The 21,428-nt window shown below is 41.8% G+C and overlaps 2 protein-coding genes across 6 annotated transcripts in view; one reads left to right on the forward strand and one right to left on the reverse strand.

Moving 5' to 3' along the window:
• SNX14 (sorting nexin 14) overlaps positions 1–10,111 on the forward strand; it is an 86,585-nt gene extending 76,474 nt beyond the window's left edge. For all 3 annotated transcript variants that reach the window (XM_050950095.1, XM_050950096.1, XM_050950097.1), the window contains 3 exons: positions 5,301–5,392; positions 5,601–5,657; positions 9,914–10,111. In XM_050950095.1, coding sequence (XP_050806052.1) covers positions 5,301–5,392; positions 5,601–5,657; positions 9,914–9,952 — 188 coding nt within the window. In that variant the 3' untranslated portion in view covers positions 9,953–10,111. The remainder of the gene's footprint in view (positions 1–5,300; positions 5,393–5,600; positions 5,658–9,913) is intronic.
• A 520-nt stretch (positions 10,112–10,631) lies between these two features.
• Positions 10,632–21,428, reverse strand: part of NT5E (5'-nucleotidase ecto) — a 49,464-nt gene continuing 38,667 nt past the window's right edge. Inside the window, exons 8-9 of one of the 3 annotated variants that reach the window (XM_050950142.1) lie at positions 17,337–17,537; positions 10,632–12,567 (exon numbers count right to left, since the gene is read on the reverse strand). In XM_050950142.1, coding sequence (XP_050806099.1) covers positions 12,404–12,567; positions 17,337–17,537 — 365 coding nt within the window. In that variant the 3' untranslated portion in view covers positions 10,632–12,403. Of the gene's footprint in view, positions 12,568–17,336; positions 17,538–21,428 lie in introns of those variants that run through there. The other 2 variants (XM_050950145.1, XM_050950146.1) reach the window with 2 other exon arrangements.

Consider the following 21,428-nt stretch of genomic DNA (forward strand, 5'->3'; position numbering starts at 1 on the left):
CTTCCCAGACTCTGTCCAGTCAAGTGAGTCCTAATGCGTGGGTCCTAAAGACTTAGGTCCACCTAAACCTTTCAGCCACGAGGGTAAGGTATTTAGGAGAAAGGATCTATTGGTACCAACTGTGGCTACAGCTATACAAAAGATCAGCACCTACTGACAGCAACTGGGTACTCTGCAGTAGTAACTTGCTCCCAGAAGGATCCGTTGACTACCGTAACATTGGATGCACTGGAGCAGTCAGTCCTGATCACTCGGACACCTCATGCCCTGAGATGAACTGAAACCTATACCTCTCCAGAGGATATTTTCACCCTACCTTACCCTCAATCTCGTGTCCTTTTGAGTCTAGCCCTCCTGAGGGACATCTTGACACCAGAGGAAGAAACCCCTTTGAAGAGAAGTGGATACTCCCATTCACAAGTTGGCACATTCATCCACCGGTATCACTTGTGGAACCAGAACCTACCTTCTCGTCATCAGAATCTGATGTTCCTGACATAGGGAGGCTAGCTTGGACACAGACTCTAGGAGTCTTGGACCCATTCTCCACCTGGATATGACAACCTAGGGGACTGATGGGACCCAATGCTTTGCAGTCTCCCCCAGCTTGTTGACTCTTCATATTGGCCCTATTAGGCACCACGGGATCTCTTTCCAAGTACTTCAGATCTGAACATGAATCCTACTGCACCCTCTCCTCCTAGCTGACACCAGTTGGCTCTTTTCGAGTATGCAGAGGAGGAAATCAATCCAGATCCACAGGTACTAATAGGTATTTCATCCTCCTCACCTGATGAGGCAGTTGTCCCATATTCACCATCTCTGCTTGATGATTAGAAGCAATACCAAAAGGTCTTGCAGAGGGTGGTAGTTAAGTGCCAGATTCCTCTTGAAGCAATCCATGTTTTGCAGCATTGGCTCTTGGATATCTTGCAGCCCTCTGGCCCAAGCTGGATGGCTCTCCCAATGAACGAGGCCATTATGGAATCATCCAAGGCAGTTTGGCATACTCTTGTTTCCTATTCGCCCCCCTCCCCCTCTCCCCAAAAGGGTCTGAAAGGAGATATTTTATACCTGCTAAAGGTGCAGTTTCTGTTTACTCACCCTGATCCCAACTCTCTAATAGTAGCTACATTTTTTTCTCTGTTGCTACAGTGAAATCCAGGCTAGAAGACACCAAGGCACCCCCTGCAGAGAAAGGTGCTAAACCTCTTGACCTTCTAGGGAGGAAGGTATTTGAATTGCTAACTACCAGACCCTGTTAGCAAAATAGATTTCACAAATTACTCCAAATTCTTGGAGCTCAAAGACAAACTCCCTCAGGAGTACATGGCTCAATTCCAAGCCCTCATGAAACTGATACCATATCTAGAGCTATAGCTGCAGCAATAGTTGAGGTGTGTGAATCTTGGCTCCACTTCTGGAGGTTCCCCAAGGATGTCCAGAATAGTATTGAAGACTTGCCTTTTGAGTCTGATCTCTTCAATGAAAAGACTAACAAGTCTTTACTTGCTAAAAGACTCCAGGACAATCCTCCACCCTTTGGGTATTTATATCCCAGCTCCAAAGAGGAAATACCACAAACAGGAGTACACCTCTACCCCGATATAGCGCGGTCGTGGGGAGCCAAAAATCCCTACCGCATTATATGTGAAACACCGTTATACTGGGGTAGCGGTGGCAGGGCTGCAACGGTGATTTAAAGAGCCCAGTGTAGCGGCAGCAGGGCTCCAGCAGTGATTTAAAGGGCCCGGGGCTCCCCAGAACAGCCGGAACCGCAGGCCCTTTACATTGCCAGCTGAGCCCCGCTGCCGCAGCCCTGGGGTAGTGGCAGCAGGGCTCTGGCGGTGATTTAAAGGGCCCAGGGCTCCCTGCAGCAGCCAGAGCCCTGGAACCTTTAAAGCACCGCTGGAGCCCCACTGCTGCTGCGCCATATGCGAACCTGTGTTATATCGGGTCGCGTTATAGCGGGGTGGAGGTGTATAAGCCAAGAACTCTCCCTCAGCTATTCTACCGCCAGTTCCCTTACAAACTGCCATGGAAAGAGCAGAGAGTACAAAGATCCAGCTCTTCACTTCCTCTACCTCAGCTGCAGCTGCTCTATCTCACCCACCAACCAGGAGTTACTTTTGACAGGATGCTTGAGAACCGCGTACCCTTGTTGATGTAATTTCCTACTTACCTCCCGGCTCCAAACTGCCACCTGGCCCCTTTCGCCCACAGCTGGAGTGCAAGTGGGTATTAGAGATCATCCACTCTGGCTACATTATCAAGTTTCTCTTCCTGGTCCCTCCTCAGGGACTACTCTCTAAGGAAATCCTTTCTTGGGAGGTAGACACTCTGTTAGAATGAGTTGCACTTCAACATCAAGACAAAGGGTTCTACTCCCTATATTTCATAGCTCCCAAGAAAAAAGGAGAATGGAGACCTATTCTCAACCTATGTCAGTTGAATATCTTTATTTGCAAATCAGAATTCCACATGGTCATGCTGGCATCAGTAAGTCCCCCCTGGAGAAGAGCTGCTCCCCATCAAGTACACTGAGGAAAAGGTCGCATAAGACCAATCAAAACCCTCCAGGTTACATGCACCATCTTGCACCACCGATGTTACCGTGATAGCACTCATCACCGTCCACTTTGGCATCGTCAGATATATCAGTACTGCTGCTGACTTCAGGGCTGATGCCACTCTGAGCACCAGAAACAACAAAGGGGTACTTGGTGTTGGCGGTACAGTTTCTACCATCAGTGCCAGTCCCTCCCTGGTTTTGAGAGACAGATGAATCAGATTAGTAGATCACATCCTCAGGGCTGGCTCTATTTTTATCCCTGGAAACTCGAGACGACTTGGTATCAAGGTTGGGATTTTCCTCCTTCCATTCTCTATCATGTAGCCCACATTGGGAACCATTCATGGAGCATCGTGGGTACTGGGATTGGCACTTGTGTCCTAGCACCTACTAGCCACTAATGTCCTCTCATTATGCCCAGTGGCCTCCATAGAGTTTGTGGGAGGCTCCTTCGTCATGGTGGTCGCACTCATCTCACTCCAAAGCGAGATCACTAGGCATGTCTGTGGTGGGGGATGTTGACTTCCCACAGGTTCAGGCACCAGTGAGCCTTTCCATTGTGAAGCCTCCAGAGTTGTCCCATTGAGGCCCACCAGTCCAAAAATGGGATCTGCCCTGGTGCAGTTAACTGCCTCTTCTTCATCCTCAAGATGATTCAGCGGTGCCTGGCTCTTCCTCTCCTTTGGTGCCTGAGGACTTTAGGGTCTACCATGACATTTTGCAATATGTGGCTTCTTCCCTGGGCATTCTCCCTGCAGGAGAATATCCATAAATTGTTGGATATCCTGCAGCCATCTGCCCCTGGGAGAATGGCCCTCCCTATTAATGAGACAGTCATGGAGCCTATGAAGTTTCTTTTTGGAGCATGCTGGCTTTGGTGCCGCCTGCTGTAAAGCATTTGGAGAAATGCTACTTCCATTCCTACCTGATACGTTACATCTTAGTCCAGGCCTATTTTGCAGATGCAGCTGTTGGGACAGCGGTATTCTAGACATCTATAGTAACTGCATCTTCACACCACCTGTCCTGTTTGAATACTGCTTACCAATCGCCCACATGTCGAATGCACATACGGACTAGCGCTCAAAGAAATGAAAGTTACTTACCTGTAGCCTGAGGTTCTTCGAAAAGTATGGTCTCTAGCTGTGTTCCACTCCCCTTCCTCCTTCCTTTCTGCTTTGGATCCTATCTGATTTGCAATAAGAGAAAGAACTGGAGAGACATTGGTCCACACCTGTCAAGGCTGATTCCCCACTCTGGCACTTTGAGTGCAGAAGGTGGGGGCACACAAGGATTTTAAAAATTAATACTGGCCACTCCAGGCTTGTATTAAACCCCCAAGGTTACAGCTTTTCTCTGACCTTGGCTTGGTAAATGCTTCCACTACCCATGTGAAAAAACAGCCTCTTGCAAATTCTGGAAAAACTCACTTGGGAAGTTTTCCCTGAAACCCCTCAGCTTTTCCACTCCTCCCTTGGGGAAGCTGAGAAGCAACCAAACAAAAGGGAAACCCAGCTGTTGCCACCAGCTAATTGCACAGATATTTTAAGACACAAAACTGATCAGGTTCTTAAAAAGGTAAATTTTATTAAAAACAAAAAAAGAAAATATATCTGGAACTTTGACTTTTGCTAGATATTAAGAGAGCAATTCCAAAAATTAAGCACCCAAAATAGCTTTCTTGGGGGTTCAGCTTAAAGGTTTCAAGCAAACAAAACCATCTGGGGTTAGCACAGAGGAGTCCACAAGCCTTACAGAAAATAAAAGAAATATAACCCTAATTGCATCTATCTAAACATTCCCTGTCCCAATGAATTCTTCTAGGTATGGACGATTAATTTTCATACCTGGGTCCAACCTTTACACAGCATTCCAACTGTCCCCGTCTCCAGCCCAGAGAGACCAACAGAGAGACAAAGGGAAAACTTTTCTCCCCCCTTTAAAAAGTTCTAGCCTTCCCATTGGCTCTTCTGGTCGGGTGCCTACTCCCTTTTCTTTACCTAGGGACTTTTTAACCCTCTGGGACTTTATAGCTAACTGGCTGGCTGGGTGTCCAAAAAAGGGAGCTCCTCTCCTTCATGTATCACAACACCTCTCCTTATACCCTCAGTACGGAGCATGAAGGGGAGTAGCTGCACAGGCATGGACTAATGGATGCTACTTCCTAGAAATCTCTGGTCTCAGGTACATGGAATGCATGCATACCCATGTGTGCAATACAGATGGGGCCACACATCTCAAAGAATCTCCATGTACAGATAAGGAATCTATGTTTTATTACACAAAGCATTAGAGCAGTAAACTCAGGTTGTATGTTTTTCACCTAAAATCTGGCAGTGACTTAGTTCTATGCCATTGAAAGTAAAACTACAAGTAAAAAGATGCGTATATCGCTGCAGTGAGTTGGGTAACAAAGGAATAATTTTTCTCATATTGAGAACTCGAAGACATAGGCTTCTACTTATACGTCTTTAAATTCATTTAGTAGACACTGTGGCTAATTCTTAGCTAAAATAGAATAATCAAAGGGGTTCAGAAAGATTTTTGACTTTTGTGGTTATAAAAACAAATTCATTTGAAAGGTAAAGTTATAGCATACAAGTTTAGAGCCATTGGAAGTGCTGAGGATATGATCAACTGAATTTTGGTCTAGCCATGCTTTTCTATGGGACATAACTAATTTGTAATGGCTTTTTGTGATTGGTATGTGTTTTGGTATCTGGTCTAGATCTGATAGGCAAATGCATTGGAGAAGACGCCAAGTATGAAGGCATCAGACTTCTGTTTGATGGACTGCAGCAGCCAGTGCTTAACAAGCAGGTACTTTTAATTCTGAAAACAATTATATGAGAAACCTTACTGCTTGGTGCAGTGTTTCATAAAGGCTTTCAGTGATCGTTTGTGTATCCCAGGTAAATGCAAATTCTGTTTTAATTATTAAAAATGAAGAGCAATATAGTTGTTTTAAAGGGTTGTCATAAAAACTGACCATGACCCTTTTACAACAGCTACTTTTTCTGTTTTTTAGTTGACTTATGTTCTGCTGGATATTGGGATACAAGAACTGTTCCCAGAACTCAATAAGGTATGTGATGACAAACCCATATAAATGCTGCAGAATAGATCTCCTCTAATCTTAGTCACTTTAGACTTGTCCACTCTATTAATCACAAGCAGATAGACATGAAATCCCAACAGTTACTGTTATCATTACCCATCAAAAGGTTAACTCCACTGAGGAGTCTGTATTTTGTTAGGTTGAAAGATGCCTTCAGATATTTCAGAGCCAAACTTTTTAATTTTTGCTGATTAAAATTTCTCATGAGGCCTATAAGTTGTGCTAGAAGTAGAGGTGCCTCCCCAATGGAACTGTGCAGGGCAGCCAGTGAGGTATCCCTGTATGCCTTGTCTTTATTGACTGACTGACTCAAATTTCTGCAGATACTGTCTTTGGGAAATTTATCCTGCTTGTTGCATTCTGGTTGAGGTTCAGCATCTTTCCCATTGAATGTGTATTTTGTTATACCTAACTTTGGTTATTGCTTTCTGGAATTCCCAGTGTCCAGATAAAGGAGAGAGGAATCACATGGATAAAAAGTACTCTATAAGGGCTAAACACTATTTACATAGTGCATATTAATCTAGAGGGGTGTGACGTGTTTGTATCTACTATGTATATCAAACTTTTTGAAAGAGAATTGAATGATGAATTTTTTGTTAGCCAACTTTGATTTTATTTAAAATATAGAACTTGCATCTTAACAACTGAGATTGTAAGCACCACAGCACAGGAGCTGCATCTTAGAGTTTGCACAGTGCCAAGCACAGTTTTAGCACTTAACACAAAAGTACCTTGTTGTTGGAGCCAAATTAATATTTCAGTTTTTCTTGGTAAATATAAGCTAGTAATGGAGGTTGAAACAAACTAAGGCCATCTATATTGTTTACTTTCACGAAAGAGAGACCTAACTTACTTAGTTGAAATGAAGACTCAACTGAAGACTTCCAAATGAAGTATAGAAAAAATGGTTCAAGTTTTTAACTGCTGTAAACACTTAAATAAAAATCTTACAGGACAAGTTGAATTGTATAATCTGTAGTCATGTTAGACTGAATGTGGATGTACAAAGAACCTATCAAGCAGTTGAAAAAGAAAATGAACTCTGGGAATTGTGTACTCTAGAAATTGACCAGTACAAAATGGGGAGTTCACCCCCAAACACTACAAGCAACAAGTCACTTCTTGTGTTACTCAGTTGCAGCTTTGTGCACCAGTATGGTCATGCTCAGTCTATGCACACAAAATTGATACTGACCTCAGTCAATCCTGTAGGATCATCACAGGGACTTTGAAACTTTTGGGGACTGCACTATCATCAGTGAGGTGGGATGTCTTCAGTAAAAAGGAGACACTAAAACAGATGCAAGATCCAAGACACACATTGTGTGGATACATTCCACTATCCAAGAGGCTGAAGTCCAGAAAGATATTTGCCTCTGAAAATCCCTTACTTCAAAATACCATTGTGGAAGGAAAGAAATGCCAGTGATTCCAGAGAACCTTCAGAACAACTTCCTCCAGACACCTCGAACTGGTTGCCCTAAATCACGTGAGAGCTAGGGTAGTAAAGCCTGGTGACACTATGACCAAGTGGAAGTTGATTAATGACCCCAAATGTGAATGTGGGGAGCCTAGACCAGTGGTTTTGAAGCAGTGGGCCGCATGTGGCCCAGTTAGCACACAGCTGCGGCCCAGCTGTCTCAATCCCTTTGTGTCATCTGCAGATTTTATAAACATACTCTCCACTGCATTGGACTTGTTGCATTAGTAATGTGTTAGGAATGCAGCTTCGATGCAGAGTGCCCACCAGAGATTCTGCAGCTCTTTGATCTTTGTGGTGCACCAGAAGAAGCACCCAAGCATCAACATGTAAAGGGAAAGATTCAAAAAGACTGGACTTGCTCGGTCGCAAACTTTAATCCTTGCAATTTAGGATTGCAAACCAGCAGGCACTCTTGAGTCACTATGACTTCACGCTTTGGGAAGACATTAAATTCAAGGACAGGTTACCAGAGAGCTGCAGGCAAGACTTCACTGTAATAATGGAAGAAAGTAAGTTGGTTGCCAGAACTGATCCTCAAGATAGTTTGGATGGTGTGGACTCGGTAGCTCGAATCATGGCATCAGCTATTAGTTTAAGATGTTCATGATTTCAGTCTTCTAGGCTCCCTCAGAGGTCCACCAGACCATTCTCGACCTTGCATTCGAAGGTCCTTTTCTGGTTTTGGATGACTTAACAATAAGCTCCAGAGACTCCTGTGGGATGCCAGGAGATATGTCCTCCCAGTTTGACAATGAATCATGGATAACTGAGTATGGACTTTCAACCAGTTGTGCACCCACCTTATAGTAATTTCATTTAGACCACATTCCCTTAGTTTACTAATGCCTTTTATGACCCTTGCTAGATGTAATTCATTTTGTGCCTTAATTTTTTATTTTGTTTCTACATTCTTGTGGTATTTGGTACTTGTCCTTAGCTATTTATCTGCATCCACTTTTTGTCAAATTCCCTTTGGATTTTCGGGTCATTAAAGAGCTCCCGATAGTGCCGTATTGGCTTCTTACTGTTCTTCCTCTCTTTTCTTCACATTGAGCTATTCTCATCATGCTGTTGTGCCTTAAATATTGTCTCTGAGAAATTGCCAGCTCTCCTGAATTCCTTTTCTCCTTAGTTTTCTTCTCCTGGGACCTTACCTGCCAGTTTCCAAGTTTTTGTCTGGGTTTTTTTTTTTGATGTCCATTGTCCTTATTCTGCTGTTCTCTCGCCTTCCTTTCCTTAGCATATCATCTGTTGTTTCATGGTCACTTTCACCCAGATTGTTTTCTGCCTTCAGATTTGCAACCAATTCCTCCCTGTCCCCTTCGTTACTTCCTCCACCTTCTGAAACAGCTTGTCCCAAATACATTCCAAGAATTTATTGGGTATTGTGTTTTGCCCTAGTACTTTTGTAACAGATGTCTGGGTAGTTAAAGTTCTCCATTATTACCAGGGGTCTTGGATCTGGATATTGCTGTTACTTGTTGTAGAAATGCCTCATCCACCACCTCTGCCTGATTTGGTGGTCTATAGTGACCCCTACCAAGACATCACTCTTGTTTCCCCTTCACCTCCGCTTATCTTCACCTAGAAACTTTCAGCTGCTCTGCATCTGACCTCCTTCTGGACTTGAGAACAAGTGTATATGTTCTGATGTATAATACAACACCTTCTCCCTTTTTTCCCTGCCTGTCCTTCCTGAACAAGGTCTACTCTTCTTTACCAATATTCCAGTTATGAGGTTTAGCCCACCAAGACTGGTCAGTGATGCCAATTAAGTCAATCTATCTTGTGTACTGCTACTTCCAGTTCTTCCTATTTATTCCCCATGTTCTTGCATTTGTGTATAGACATCCTAAGATGTTGAGCACATTCCCCTGCTCTTTTTCCTCTTATTGCTCCTATTGACCTGGTTGTAATTTTCCATTTTGCCCCATCCCTCCTCCCCCAACATCTAGCTCTCTGTTTGTTGCCTTTTTTTAATGCCTTTTCAGGACTTCTGTCACCTGCCCCTTTTGAACCTAGTTCAAAATGAGGTATTATGCTGTAAAGCCATAGCTTGTTTACAAATAGTTTGTGGTAAATAACCCAGTTCTTAACTGGTGCTATGAAATAATCCCAGTCTTCAAGTTTATAGCTATCTTTTCCAGCCCTTCTGTTTCCTTTTCAGCCATTAATGTTCATCTCTGACATATTGGATTCTTATTTAATTAGACTTGTCATTACCAGTATACATTTAATCAATTCAGATGTACTGGACTAACACCCAAATGAAACATTCATAAATAGATTATATAAGAGCTGTCTTTTTAAAAGAGCAGTAAAATGCCATTATATAAACTCAGTCTCAAACCCAATGTATATCTAATCTCTTGGAAACTCTGGTGTGGTGAGCTGGGATGATAGAGGGAGGAAGAAATCACAGCAGGGGATGAAGAGAAGTGAGAGGTAAAGACTAAAGATTTCATTTCAGAATGAGGGATTCTAGATCATAGGCTTGTGTTCAGAAAAGCTGATTTAAGGGTTGGGAACAGCAGGAGTTACAAAGACAGGACATTTCCTGATTTAAGGTACAGTAGGGGGAAAAATTATGAACATTATCCTTTAATTTCTGGACCTTCATATTTATTATGATTTCTAATGTGTTTAAAATATTTTGTTCATTGTGTTTCTATGTAAATATATATTTCCATACTTCAGTAAATTACAGTGCAAAATTTTTCTCAATTACTACTTATAGGTTCAGAAGGAAGCTACCTCTGGATCATCGTGGATGTAAAAGCAGGAGCTTGGATGAACTACAAATAGAAATGTCTGCAGTGCACTAATTTAATGGATGTGAAACATTTTAGTCTTGAATTGTATATTTTCTTGTAAATAACAGTGAAATTTAACTTCTGAAGATCTGTTTGCGTAATAAAGATTAATTCAGATTTAATACTGATTGAAATTAAAGAACTTTGTCTGCTATTTGAGCTCGTTACCCTTCTCCTCAAAAGTGTAACTATTGCTAATAGACAAAATACTCATTTTACAAAAAATTGTCAGCATAGGAGAGAATATGGTAATGTTTCTTGTACACTGAAAAGCAGACGTGTAGAGGACCAAACGTAAATGTGTACTGATAAAAACAAAGGGGTCATCTTCCTGAAAGGATATTTTGAAAAACTCTGGGAAGATTTTTGTGGGAAAGTGGCTTTGATATAAATTTAGCTTTGCTAAAGTAAGTTGTAAAATATTGCTAAAATTTTCCCCAAAATAAATCTCCATGTCTCTTTTATAGAAAGTGAAGAAAATGAATCTGTTGCATTACCTCAGAGCTTATTTAGTTTTTGGCCTTTCATGCTTTGTTAGCATGAAAAGTACTTACATATTATAGAGAACAGGGACCTAATGATCATTAAAGTGTTCAATTTATCTAGTAACTGATGCTGAAACATGAAGCACCTCAGAAATAATTAAGTTACTTGTTTTTGCTCTTTTTATTTTAGAAATATCACACATACAAAGTCTTGCCAGAGTCTTCCTTAGAGGACTAAAAAACTGGAGCTGGAGCCCCAATCTGTTCTTAATGGAATATGTTTAAAGAAAATTTCCATGTTGAGATTCCCTCCCTCCCCCCATGCATTTTAAGCTTTTCTCCCCCCCTTCAAACTAGCCATTAGAAAACCCATTGACAAGTCCTTTCTTATGTAGTTACATATAACATGTCCATGCTATACCTTTTCACAGATACTCTTGGGCAGCACTTTCAGAAAATGTCAGCACCAAAAAGATAGAATACAAAGCTAACAAGAAGCTTAAAACAAGTACACAAATCTGAAACTTGTAATCAGCCTGTGAGTCACAATTTTTATATCCCCCTTTCCATTTACTTCCTCCTCCCTTTTGCACAAAGATAGCTAAAATGTTAATTCTGCTGGCCAAATCCACCTTACTGGATAACTTGAAGGATACAGCAGAATTACAGCTGAAGCTATCTACAAGATTCCAGTGCTTCTTGGCCCATAGGTGTAACCTTTTGCTGTTTTTCCAGGTCTGCTTAAAAAGGGGGGAGGGAATAGCTCAGTGGTTTGCACATTGGCCTGCTAAATCCAGGGTTGTGAGCTCAACCCTTGAGGGGGGCATTTAGGGAACTGGGGTTAAAAAAAACTGGGGATTTGACTAGATGGATCTCCTGAGGTCCCTTCTAACCCTGAGATTCTATTCTATGACACCAATCTGTTAATCAGACTAACTTTTATTCTGCTGGAAGTCTTTGCCTCTTCCATTTGTAGATAAGAAAATGTCAATTGCTGCCTCTATAAAAAAGAAAGTACCTGTTCAAGGAATACGTGCATGTGAAATCCAAAAACTCTACAACTTCCTGGGAACCCACCTTTCTAATAATGTGGCAGTCTTAATCTCCTAGTGTAAGAGGAGCTTATGTCTGACTATGCTTCAGTGTTTAAACCAATCTCTATTAGAGGGGGAAAATTATCTCAGCCACTGATGTAGCCAAAATAAGTGTGATTGAAAACTTTATCCAGTTTTCATATTTGTGTTCAACCCTGCATAGGGAACAGAGGAAAGTAGTAATGCATCTATAAGTAGGAATTTACTTACACTGCTGAAAAAAAGATTTGTTGATTTCACTGTTTCAGTGTGCATGGGAAGAGTTGGAGAGAGAATTTTTCACTGAGATGCTTGTAAATATTTCTACAGAACACAATATTTCTCCATGGAATAAGATATTTTCCTTTAATGCTTTGCTCTTTGGAACTTGAGTTTGAGGGTAGAAATATCAAGGAAGTGCACTTAAACCTGTGTATAGTATGTGTCTCAGCTTTTTTTCAGAGCCAGGTTTTGATATCCAGATCTGGGCAAAAAAACTGTTAACACATTCTAACCTTCAGCAAAGCTGTTTTGTTTGTTCCCCAGAGAGACGCATCTCAGGAAACCTTTAGTGAAGTGACTCCAAATTTGGATCAATATTCCTACCACAAACCCCTACAAAGCACACCAAATTTCAAGGCAACCTTGGTAACCAAGCTCATAATACAGCATTTAGAAGAGCCATGTTTTAAAGAGAGCTAGTCTCAATCTTGATTGTCATACAGCTGGCCTTCCACTGTAATTACTGAATGCATGCCAAGACCTAAGACCTGTTTAAACATGTGCTGAGAGGTGCAGGCAAAGGGGAGGGGAGCAGGCATTCTAGCAGCAGTCTAAAAGCATCGCAAATGAGAATTTAAAAAATGAAGTGCAGGAACATCACAGTGTATAAGCCAGCAATCAGCATAATACTTCCTTGGATGAGATTTCCTGCAGAAAACTTCACTCGTCCTTCAACTGCTGGAAAAACACGTCCCATTCTAGAGATGTAAGTGGAAACTACTTCAACATCAAGATCACCTAGATAAACAGAAGTTATACATATATATTGTGAAATCAATAGTAATGTTAAATACCACCCTCAAACTTTGTTTTCTCATTTTTAACTAATTCCCCTTGAAAGAGGAATTGCTTTCTGCTACATTTTCATATTCAGGAGAGCACAATTATTTATGACAGTGGTTTTCAACCTGTGGTCTGCAGACCCTTGGGGGGCCACAGACTATGTCTAAGATTTCCAAAGGGTTCCACACCTCCATTTGAAATTTTTTAAGGTTGCAGACCACTGGTTTATGACATCTAGAGGCTGGGGAAATCACAATGGATTATAAATGAGTCTTCTACAGGGATGGACAGCTAGAACAGTTCAACTATTGTAACAAGTTTTTTCCAGAATGCCCATGGTGGGCAGCTGAAAGTTTATTGGGAAGAGCATTGCCCTTGCCATAGTTACTTTGGTTTACCTTTGTAGGGTTACTAGTGCATATCTAGCATGCTTACACAAACAGGGATTCTGAGTCCTATTTCCAAAGGCTCCTATAACACTGTGCATTGTTATGCAGGTAACAGGTATGCATAGCTGACAGGTTATGCACTGTACCTTTCCAGTGTTACACCTTTAGTGTGTTTAGGAGCTGTGTGCTTCCTTGTGCACACAGACGCCATGTGAATTTTCTATCAGTATGTTAATTTATTTCTGCAGAGGGTTTTACTGGGAGTTGTTTTAACATTACAAAAGTGGTAATTATGCAAAGTATATTCACCTAATGAAAATAAAGGTGCTATAGATTAACTAACTTTGAAATAGCTATGGCTCAAAAGATCCCATCTGTGAGGGACGCGATAACCATAGACACTCAGACTAAGGTCAGAAAGGACCACCACTGAATTCTTGCACATTGCAGGCTACAGAACCTCATCCCACCCCTCTAATAGACCCCTAGCCTCTGGCTGAGTTACTGAAGTCCTCAAATCATGGTTTAAAGACTTCAAGTTACAGAAACTCCACTAGTTTAAACCTACATGTGAGCCAGGCCTTATGCTGAAGAGGAAGGTGAAGAACTCCCAGGGTTTCTGCCAATCTGACTTGAGGGAAAATTCATTCCCTACCCAAATACAGTGATCAGTTAAACCCTGAGTATGTGATCAAGACCCACCAGCCAGAACCTGGGAAAGAATTCTCTGCAGTAACTCAGAGCGCTCCCCATCTACTGTCCCAGATCAAGCCATTGGGAATTTTTGCTACTGGCAGTTGCCAATAGACAACATGCCATTGCAGGAAGTACTGTCATACCAGCCCCTCCATAAACCTATCAAGCTCAGTCTTCAAGGTTCTCCCCCCCCCCCTACTCCCCTTGGGAGGTGGCTCCAGAGAGGGCTGCCTGGGGGCGGGAGGGAGGGGCAAGTGGAGCAATTTGTCCCAGGCCCCACAAGCCCTGGCCTGGCAGTGGTCCGGGTCTTTGGCAGCATTTCAGTGGCAGGGGGCCCTTCAGTGATGCCAAAGACGCGGAGCGACTGAAGGGCTCCCCGCCGCCAGAGACCGCCGCCGGGTGAGTACAAGTGCCACAGCTCCCCTGCTTTGGCCCAGGCCCCCTGAATCCTCTGGGCGGCCCTGGCTCTAGAACGTCACCCCTCTGATGGTTAGAAACTTTCACCTAATTTCAAGCTTAACCTTGTTGATGGCCAGTTTATATCCCATTTGTTCTTGTGTTCATGGTGGTGCTTAACTTAAACAAGTCCTCTCCCACCCTGGTATTTATAGAGAGCAATCATATCTCCCTTCAGGCTTCTTTTGGTAGGCTAAACAAGCCAAGCTCTTTGAGTCTCTCCTCAAAGTAGGTTTTCCATTTGTTGGATAATCTGAGTAGCCCTTCTCTGCACCTGTTCCAATTTGAATTCATCTTTCTTAAACATGGGCAACCAGAACTGCACATAATATTCCAGATGAAGTATCACTTCCCTGTCTCTACTGGAAATACTTCACCTGATGCATCATAGGATTGCATTAGTCTTTTTCACAGCCACATCAAATTGATAGCTCATAGTCATCCTGTGATCAACCAATACACCCACCTCTTTCTCCTCCTTCACCATTTCCAACTGACATAAGTCCTTATCTTATAGCAAAAATTCTTTGTTAGTCTGTAAATGCATGATCTTGCACTTTGTACTATTAAATTTCATCTAATTTCTATTACTCTAGTTTAAAAGCTCATCCAGATCTTGTATATTACAGTCCTCCCCCATATTGACAATATCTCCCACCTTGTCATCCACAAATTTTATTAGCTCACTTTTTATGCCAAAGTCAGTAATAAAAAATGTTAAATAAGATTGATCCCAAGACCGCTCCCTGAGGAACTCCACTAGTAACCTCCATCCAGCCTGACAGTGCACCTTTCAGTATGACCCATTGTAGTCTCCCCTTTAGCCAGTTCCTTATCCACCTTTCAAGTCTCATATTAATCCTCATCTTCTCTAATTTAATAATTTCTCATGTGAAACTGTATTGAATGCCTTAGTGAAATCCAGGTAGATAAAATCTGTTGCATTTCTATTGTCTAAAAGAACAGGTATCTTAAAGAAGGAGATCAGGTTGCTCTGGCATGATTTACTTTTTGTAAAACCATGTTGTATTTTATCCCAATCAATTATCGTTCACCTCTATGTCCTTAACTACTTTCTCTTTCAAAATTTGTTCCAAGATCTTGAACACAATTGAGGTCAAACTAACAGGCCTGTAGTTTCCTAGATCACCTTTCCCCCCTTTCTTAAAAATAGGATCTACATTAGCAATTCTCCAGACATAGGGTACGACTACTGAGTTTACACATTCATTAAAATCCTTGCTATTGGACTTGCAATTTCATGTGCCTGTTCCTTTAATATTCTTGGATGGAGATTATCCAGGCCCCCCAGTTTAGCCCCATAAAGCTATTTGAGTTTGACTTCCACCTCAGATGTGTAATTTCTACCTCCATATCCTCATTGCCATTAGCCACCCTGCCACTACCCCAAGCTCTTCATCAGCTTCATTAAAAATTGAGGCAAAGTATTTGTTTAAGTGTTAGACCATGCCTAGATAATCTTTCATCTCCACCCTATCCTCAGCAATCCCACTTCTTCTTCCCTTATTTATACGGCTATAGAATCTTTTACTATTGGTTTTAATTTCCTTTGCAAAGTCCAACTCTGCTTGGCACTGGGCAGTGTTTACTTTATCCCTACACCTTCTGACCTCCAAGAAATAGCTTCCATTCCTTGTAGGCCTTCTGCTTTCTCTTAATCACCTGTTTGAAATACTCACTCTGCAACCCTTCCCTACACATTTTTCCCTTGCTTGGAATGCAGGCTTCGGATAGTTTCTGCAGCTTTGGACTAAAGTAATTCAAAGCCCCCTCCACATTCAGATCTTTCAGTTCTTCAGTCCAGTCCACTTCCCTAACCAATTCCCTTCTTTTGAAATCAAGGACCCTTATTGCAGATCTATTTTTGTTTATCCTTCCACTTAGTTTACATTGAATTAGCTCAAGATCACTCAAAACAAAGTTGTCCTCTAGGATCAGTTCTTCTATGAGGTCCTCACTACTCACCCTCACCAAATCTAAAATGGCATCACCTTTTGCTGAAGACCAAAAGGGAACTTTCTTTATATTTTTGTGGGCTGAGCTAACAGGACAGTAGCCAGTCTGGAAATGGCAGACCCATCAAAATCGGGTAACGCTACAGACCAAATGAAAAAACTTTTGCTAGATCTAGAAGCATGGCTTTCCAGGGTACTCTGTTTTATGGGAGGCTTTGTCCTTTGTGCATCTTCAGAAATGAAACTGAATAAAACAAGTGGCTGTTACCGATATGAGTTAAACATTAAATCTTTTAAAAGTTTTTCTTCCTAACAGATTTGGATGGCAGCTATACAGGGCAGAGTATTGTACTTGCTAAACACTTAAATGCTGTTTTAAGTATTCTTAAAATGGCGTTAGAAAAATTCATTCGTTTTCTTCCCCTCTGATGCTGGCTTGGCTTTTATTCTTGTACCATCAGTTGCATGTTGATGCTATATACGCATATGTGACTAGTCATAATCTGATACAGGTCTCCAATAGGAGCAAAAGACGCAGCACTAGCTTTTGAAATGCTGGCTCTATTTTATACAGAATAAGGATTTTTTCCCCCTTCTATAACTTGTTTCCATGTTGTCCAGTGGATACCTCAGTATCTGGCAATACAGCTTCGGTGATCCTCACGTGACACTGACTCTCCTTTAGATTTTGGACTAATCTTTTTGGTAAAAGCTACTTAAACATATTTCTAGTTGGTAGCATGTTTGAGGTGTAGATGAAAACAGCCACTCTCTTCATTTATTATTGTGCATGGTGTATCTAGTGCTGATACCACCGTGGCCCCTCTGGCACGCTTCTGCTCATTTCCTTAAAATGATATATTAATGACCCAGTTTCCTGCTCTGTGCTAGTCTAAGCTGTTAGCTGCAGCCAGAGAACCTGATTCTGAGAGAGGCTGATTTCAACGGAAGTTGCAGGTGCTTAGTTTCTCTCAGGATCAGGCCTCACAATTATCAACTGAAAGATACGGAGTTAAATCTGGATGATTAGCCTTGAGTGTTCAGTGACTCAAAGCAAATTATATCCATTCTATTTAAGATGAAACCGTGAGGTCTCGTATTATAGCAACATCTTTAACATTCTTAAAACTAGGGGGATGTTAGTCTTTGATATCCACTACACGACTAATAGGTTGCTATATATTCAATATGGAGTGTCTATGCTTACCCTGATTGTGACTCAGTGATTTATTTTTTAGCATAGAATATCCATCTCCTCCCTGCTGCAGAAAAGAAGGAAGAATCACTTTGTATGTTTCATCCATTTGGAGTGGTACATAGGCTGGTACTCTACAGGCTGTGCAAAGAACTTCTATGGTGACAACTCTGCTTCCTGGTGGTCTAGAAAGATCGTAGACCACGTGAATGCCTAGGAGAAAACACATTTTTAGACATCACTTTAAATAGCTCCAGTTGAGCACCTCAGATCCATAAAATCGTTAAACTGACACTCTACACTTCTGCATGTGAGAATTAGGCCTGTCTTTTGAAAGAGAACATTCTTACTGTAAATAGCATCCTGCCCTGTCCCCCTCTTACACACAAATCAGCTCTTACTCTTTACTCCAGAAAATTCATGGTTACTGGAACTGGGAGAACAGAGGGAGCAACCCATCTCAAGCTTTATACCCTTTTCCTTTTCCCAGTTCCCTCCTGGCTGCTGACCCACACAAAGAGTTCATTGGGGAGTGGGTGGGATTATGATATTGGAGGTCAGACACCTCCCCTCTTCACCATATTCCTAGTCTGCCTCCTTGTCATGCATTTGTTTACATGCTCATTTCAACCAGTAAGATAATAGTATGAAGGAATGTGCAAACAAATGGTTATTACAGATAGTGGTTATGTTCTTCATTCTTTTCTATACTGTAGCTACTAACTCAAATCAATCTAGGCTCTATAGACTTCTTGGCCTCCTTGTAAACTACGTATGGAAGTTTAAGTAGTGATGGTATAACTCAGGTCATAACTCATTAATATAGTATTAAAATGCAGAGCCAGACAATGAAACCTATCAACCATGCAATTACATTAAGGTGTCTCTTAATTTGAGGGCAACAGCATGAACCTGCAGTAGAGCTACCATTAAAGGAAGTACAAACAGGTCAAGATGATCAGCAGTCGAGTACAGGAAACAACTCCCTTCAAAAGGATTAGTAATCCAATCAATATAGTTATTAGGGTACCTCACAGTCAGATCATAGCACAGTGACAAACTGACAAGAGAGAAAGAACAGTTGAGGTTATCCACTGGACTGATTTAGCGCAGTTTTTTTAACCAAAGGACTGAAAACAAAAATCAGGAAATAGGAGTCTGCAGGGAAGCCAGACACACCGCTCTAGGTCAATTTTAAGCAGAATGCCATTTTACCCTTCTTACAGGCAGGTACCCTAATTAGTCAAAAGTTCCAGTCAAGCCATTGCTATATCAAACAGATTATTGAAATAAAGGTGAATACCCTAACCACTGCTCTGGAACTGCTACAGCACAAGATGTATTACAGAATCTAGTGCAGCTGCTCCTGCATGTCTCCTCAGGCTAGTTAAGAACGTTCTTACATGAACAGATGTGAATGAGATGTTTCTTACCTGGTCATTCTCTGTTAGTAGTTTCTATCCTCATTCATTACTAATGGGTTAATGGCCCCCACGTATGGTATTTGGAGGTGGTCCAGTGTTGTTGCTGGAGGCCCTAGAACTAAGCCCTGCCCTTCAGCTCAGGCCACGTGAAGAGTTGTTCCAAAGCTAGAGAAATGCTCCAACAACCTATTATTAGCATTAAGAGAACAACTTGATATAGTGTATTAATTAACTTTAAGACAATATATCTCCAAGTTGCCCTTCAGAGAAAATTTTCAATTTTATATTCTGCTTATTTACCAGACTAGCAAGGCAGGTTGAATTCAGAGAAAAGCTGCTAACAGAAAAAGTTATCTGGTAAGAAGTTTCTTATTCTGTTTCACAGCTTCTGTCCTCATTCATCACTAAGTAGCAAGTAGTAAATCCTAAAAGTTGGGAGAGAGAATCATAGGGTTAGAAGAGACCACAAGGGTCATCTAGTCTAACCCCCATTTTTAGGATTAATTAAAAAAACCTCTGCTCATCCTTATTACATAGAATAATAGGCAGGAATGGATGCTCTTACCATATAAAGCAAGAGATTTGTAAGCCAACAAATTACATGGGAATCAACCTAGTAGCATCTTCCTACCAAAGGATGCCGCGGTAGAGGAATGGTAACTTACTTTAAACGTCTTCCTCAGATGAGGCTCAGACATGTATTCCCCAGTACCCACAGGGACTTCTGTGAATAGTTTCCCAGATGCCCAGCATGCCAACTGATGCAGAATGTAATGTCCTGCCTGTGAGAAACTTGAAGCCCTAATGCCCTGGCATTTTGGATGGCCAAAATGATGGCACTATCTCCCAGAAATTGTGGAAAGAACTTACCTTGAATAGAAAAGATTCTGGAGTTATAAGAATAACCTTTTCATCGTGACAACATCAGTGGGGTTCTTGTATAGATTGAGGAACTAATTCCAAAGCTTGCCTTTCAGCGGTAATGACAATTAGAAAAACCAGCCACAGGACTTGTCTAATCTGTTGTTGACTTATTTTGGCATCTGATGATACTCAAATGGATTGTCCGGTGAGCCTACCTAGAATGCCACTAGGGCTGGTACCTGTTTTTATGGTGCTTGGGATGTAGGACTCCAACCCGTCATCCTGATGAAACCCTAATGCAGCTCAGATCACCAGGACTTTGTAACTATTATAATGTGTATCACAATAGCATCTAGAGGTTAGGATCCTGATGTGCTCGGCACTGCACAAAGAGAGTTTCTGCTGCTTCCCCTTGCACTAGAAATGTACATTTGACCAGATTAATACATGAGACTTCCTGGTTGAGTTCTGTCAAGACACTAAACTGTAATGGAGAATCCATGCTGAACTACACTTTTCTTCCAATGCCCAGGCTGTTAACTGTACGTGTTCCTGGTCTGAGTGAAGGAATCTCTGCTTCAAGTGATTTGGTCTCTTCAGCAGGTACAATGTGGGGTCCTTGACTATCTCGCAAGTCCAAAGTGCCTTCTGGGCCAGTGGAGACCTTCAGCTCTCCCTTTGTCTTTATGTAAACTATCTTGAAAGGCAGCAGATTGTTTTCTAACCAGGACATTATTTCCATTCCCACAGAGAAACTTTGAGCTCTGATTACTCCCTGGTTTTGGAAGGGATACAATCAATCATAAGAAAACCTTGAATAGAAGGTAGTAGGAGACTTCTCTGTGATTGCCTGCTAGATGGTCTCTTGCACTGTCTGCTGGTGCAGCTGGTACTAGCCACTGTCACACTGTCATAGACAATAACGGACTTAATGGACTATTGGTCCAATTCCATGTGACCATGTTTGTGGTTTTTAGTTTTTTGTGCAGACACATCCCGATAGTGCTGTCAGAGTGAACTAAAGGGATGTGTACTCTGCGCTTTTGGAAGTCTGTCTTCCAAATATGCTCCCCACTCAGGCTTGCTTCCAGAGTGAGTATGCAAGGTCTAGAGTGAAAATTGGGTTGACTCTCAGCATGTTGTTTGCACCAATCTGTGCACAAAGGGGCCTTCAGATGTGATCACAGAATGACACCTCATTTTCCACTGCATCAATTGCATGTTTCTAGGCTCTCAAAGAATTTCTTCAGGCACATTTTCAGAAATCTGCTCAGGGGATAAAGCTGGTGCACAATACCAACAATCCTACTCATTGGAGACAACTAGCTACTGATGACCCCCTCAGGAAGTGACTGATGCAAAGTCTTGGATCTTTGCAAATCTTTACCGTTACAGTAAAATTACAGACAGAGCCATGTCTGTTTTGAAATCTGGGTGAGCAATTCTCTGCATTGGGATCAAGAATTCTTCTTGATTTTGAAGGACTTGTGGCTATGAATCCTTTCCAGCAGCTTTCTAGTTATGACTGAGTCTGTGTAAGGGGAGGGATAGCTCAGTGGTTTGAGCATTGGCCTGCTAAACCCAGGGTTGTGAATTCAACCCTTAAGGGGGCCATTTAGGGATATGGGGCAAAAATCTGTCTGGGGATTGGTTCTGCTTTGAGCAGGTGGTTGGAATAGATGATCTCCTGAGGTCCCTTCCAACCCTGATATTCTATGAGTCATCCCTGAATCAGAGCCTGATTGAACCATATGCATAGATGAGTCACTCCTGTGCTAGGTTCCAGCCAAGCCACATGTCTGGAGCTGGTTTGGTG

This window comes from Gopherus flavomarginatus, chromosome 4 (genome assembly GCF_025201925.1).
Source record: "Gopherus flavomarginatus isolate rGopFla2 chromosome 4, rGopFla2.mat.asm, whole genome shotgun sequence".
NCBI lineage: Eukaryota > Metazoa > Chordata > Testudines > Testudinidae > Gopherus > Gopherus flavomarginatus.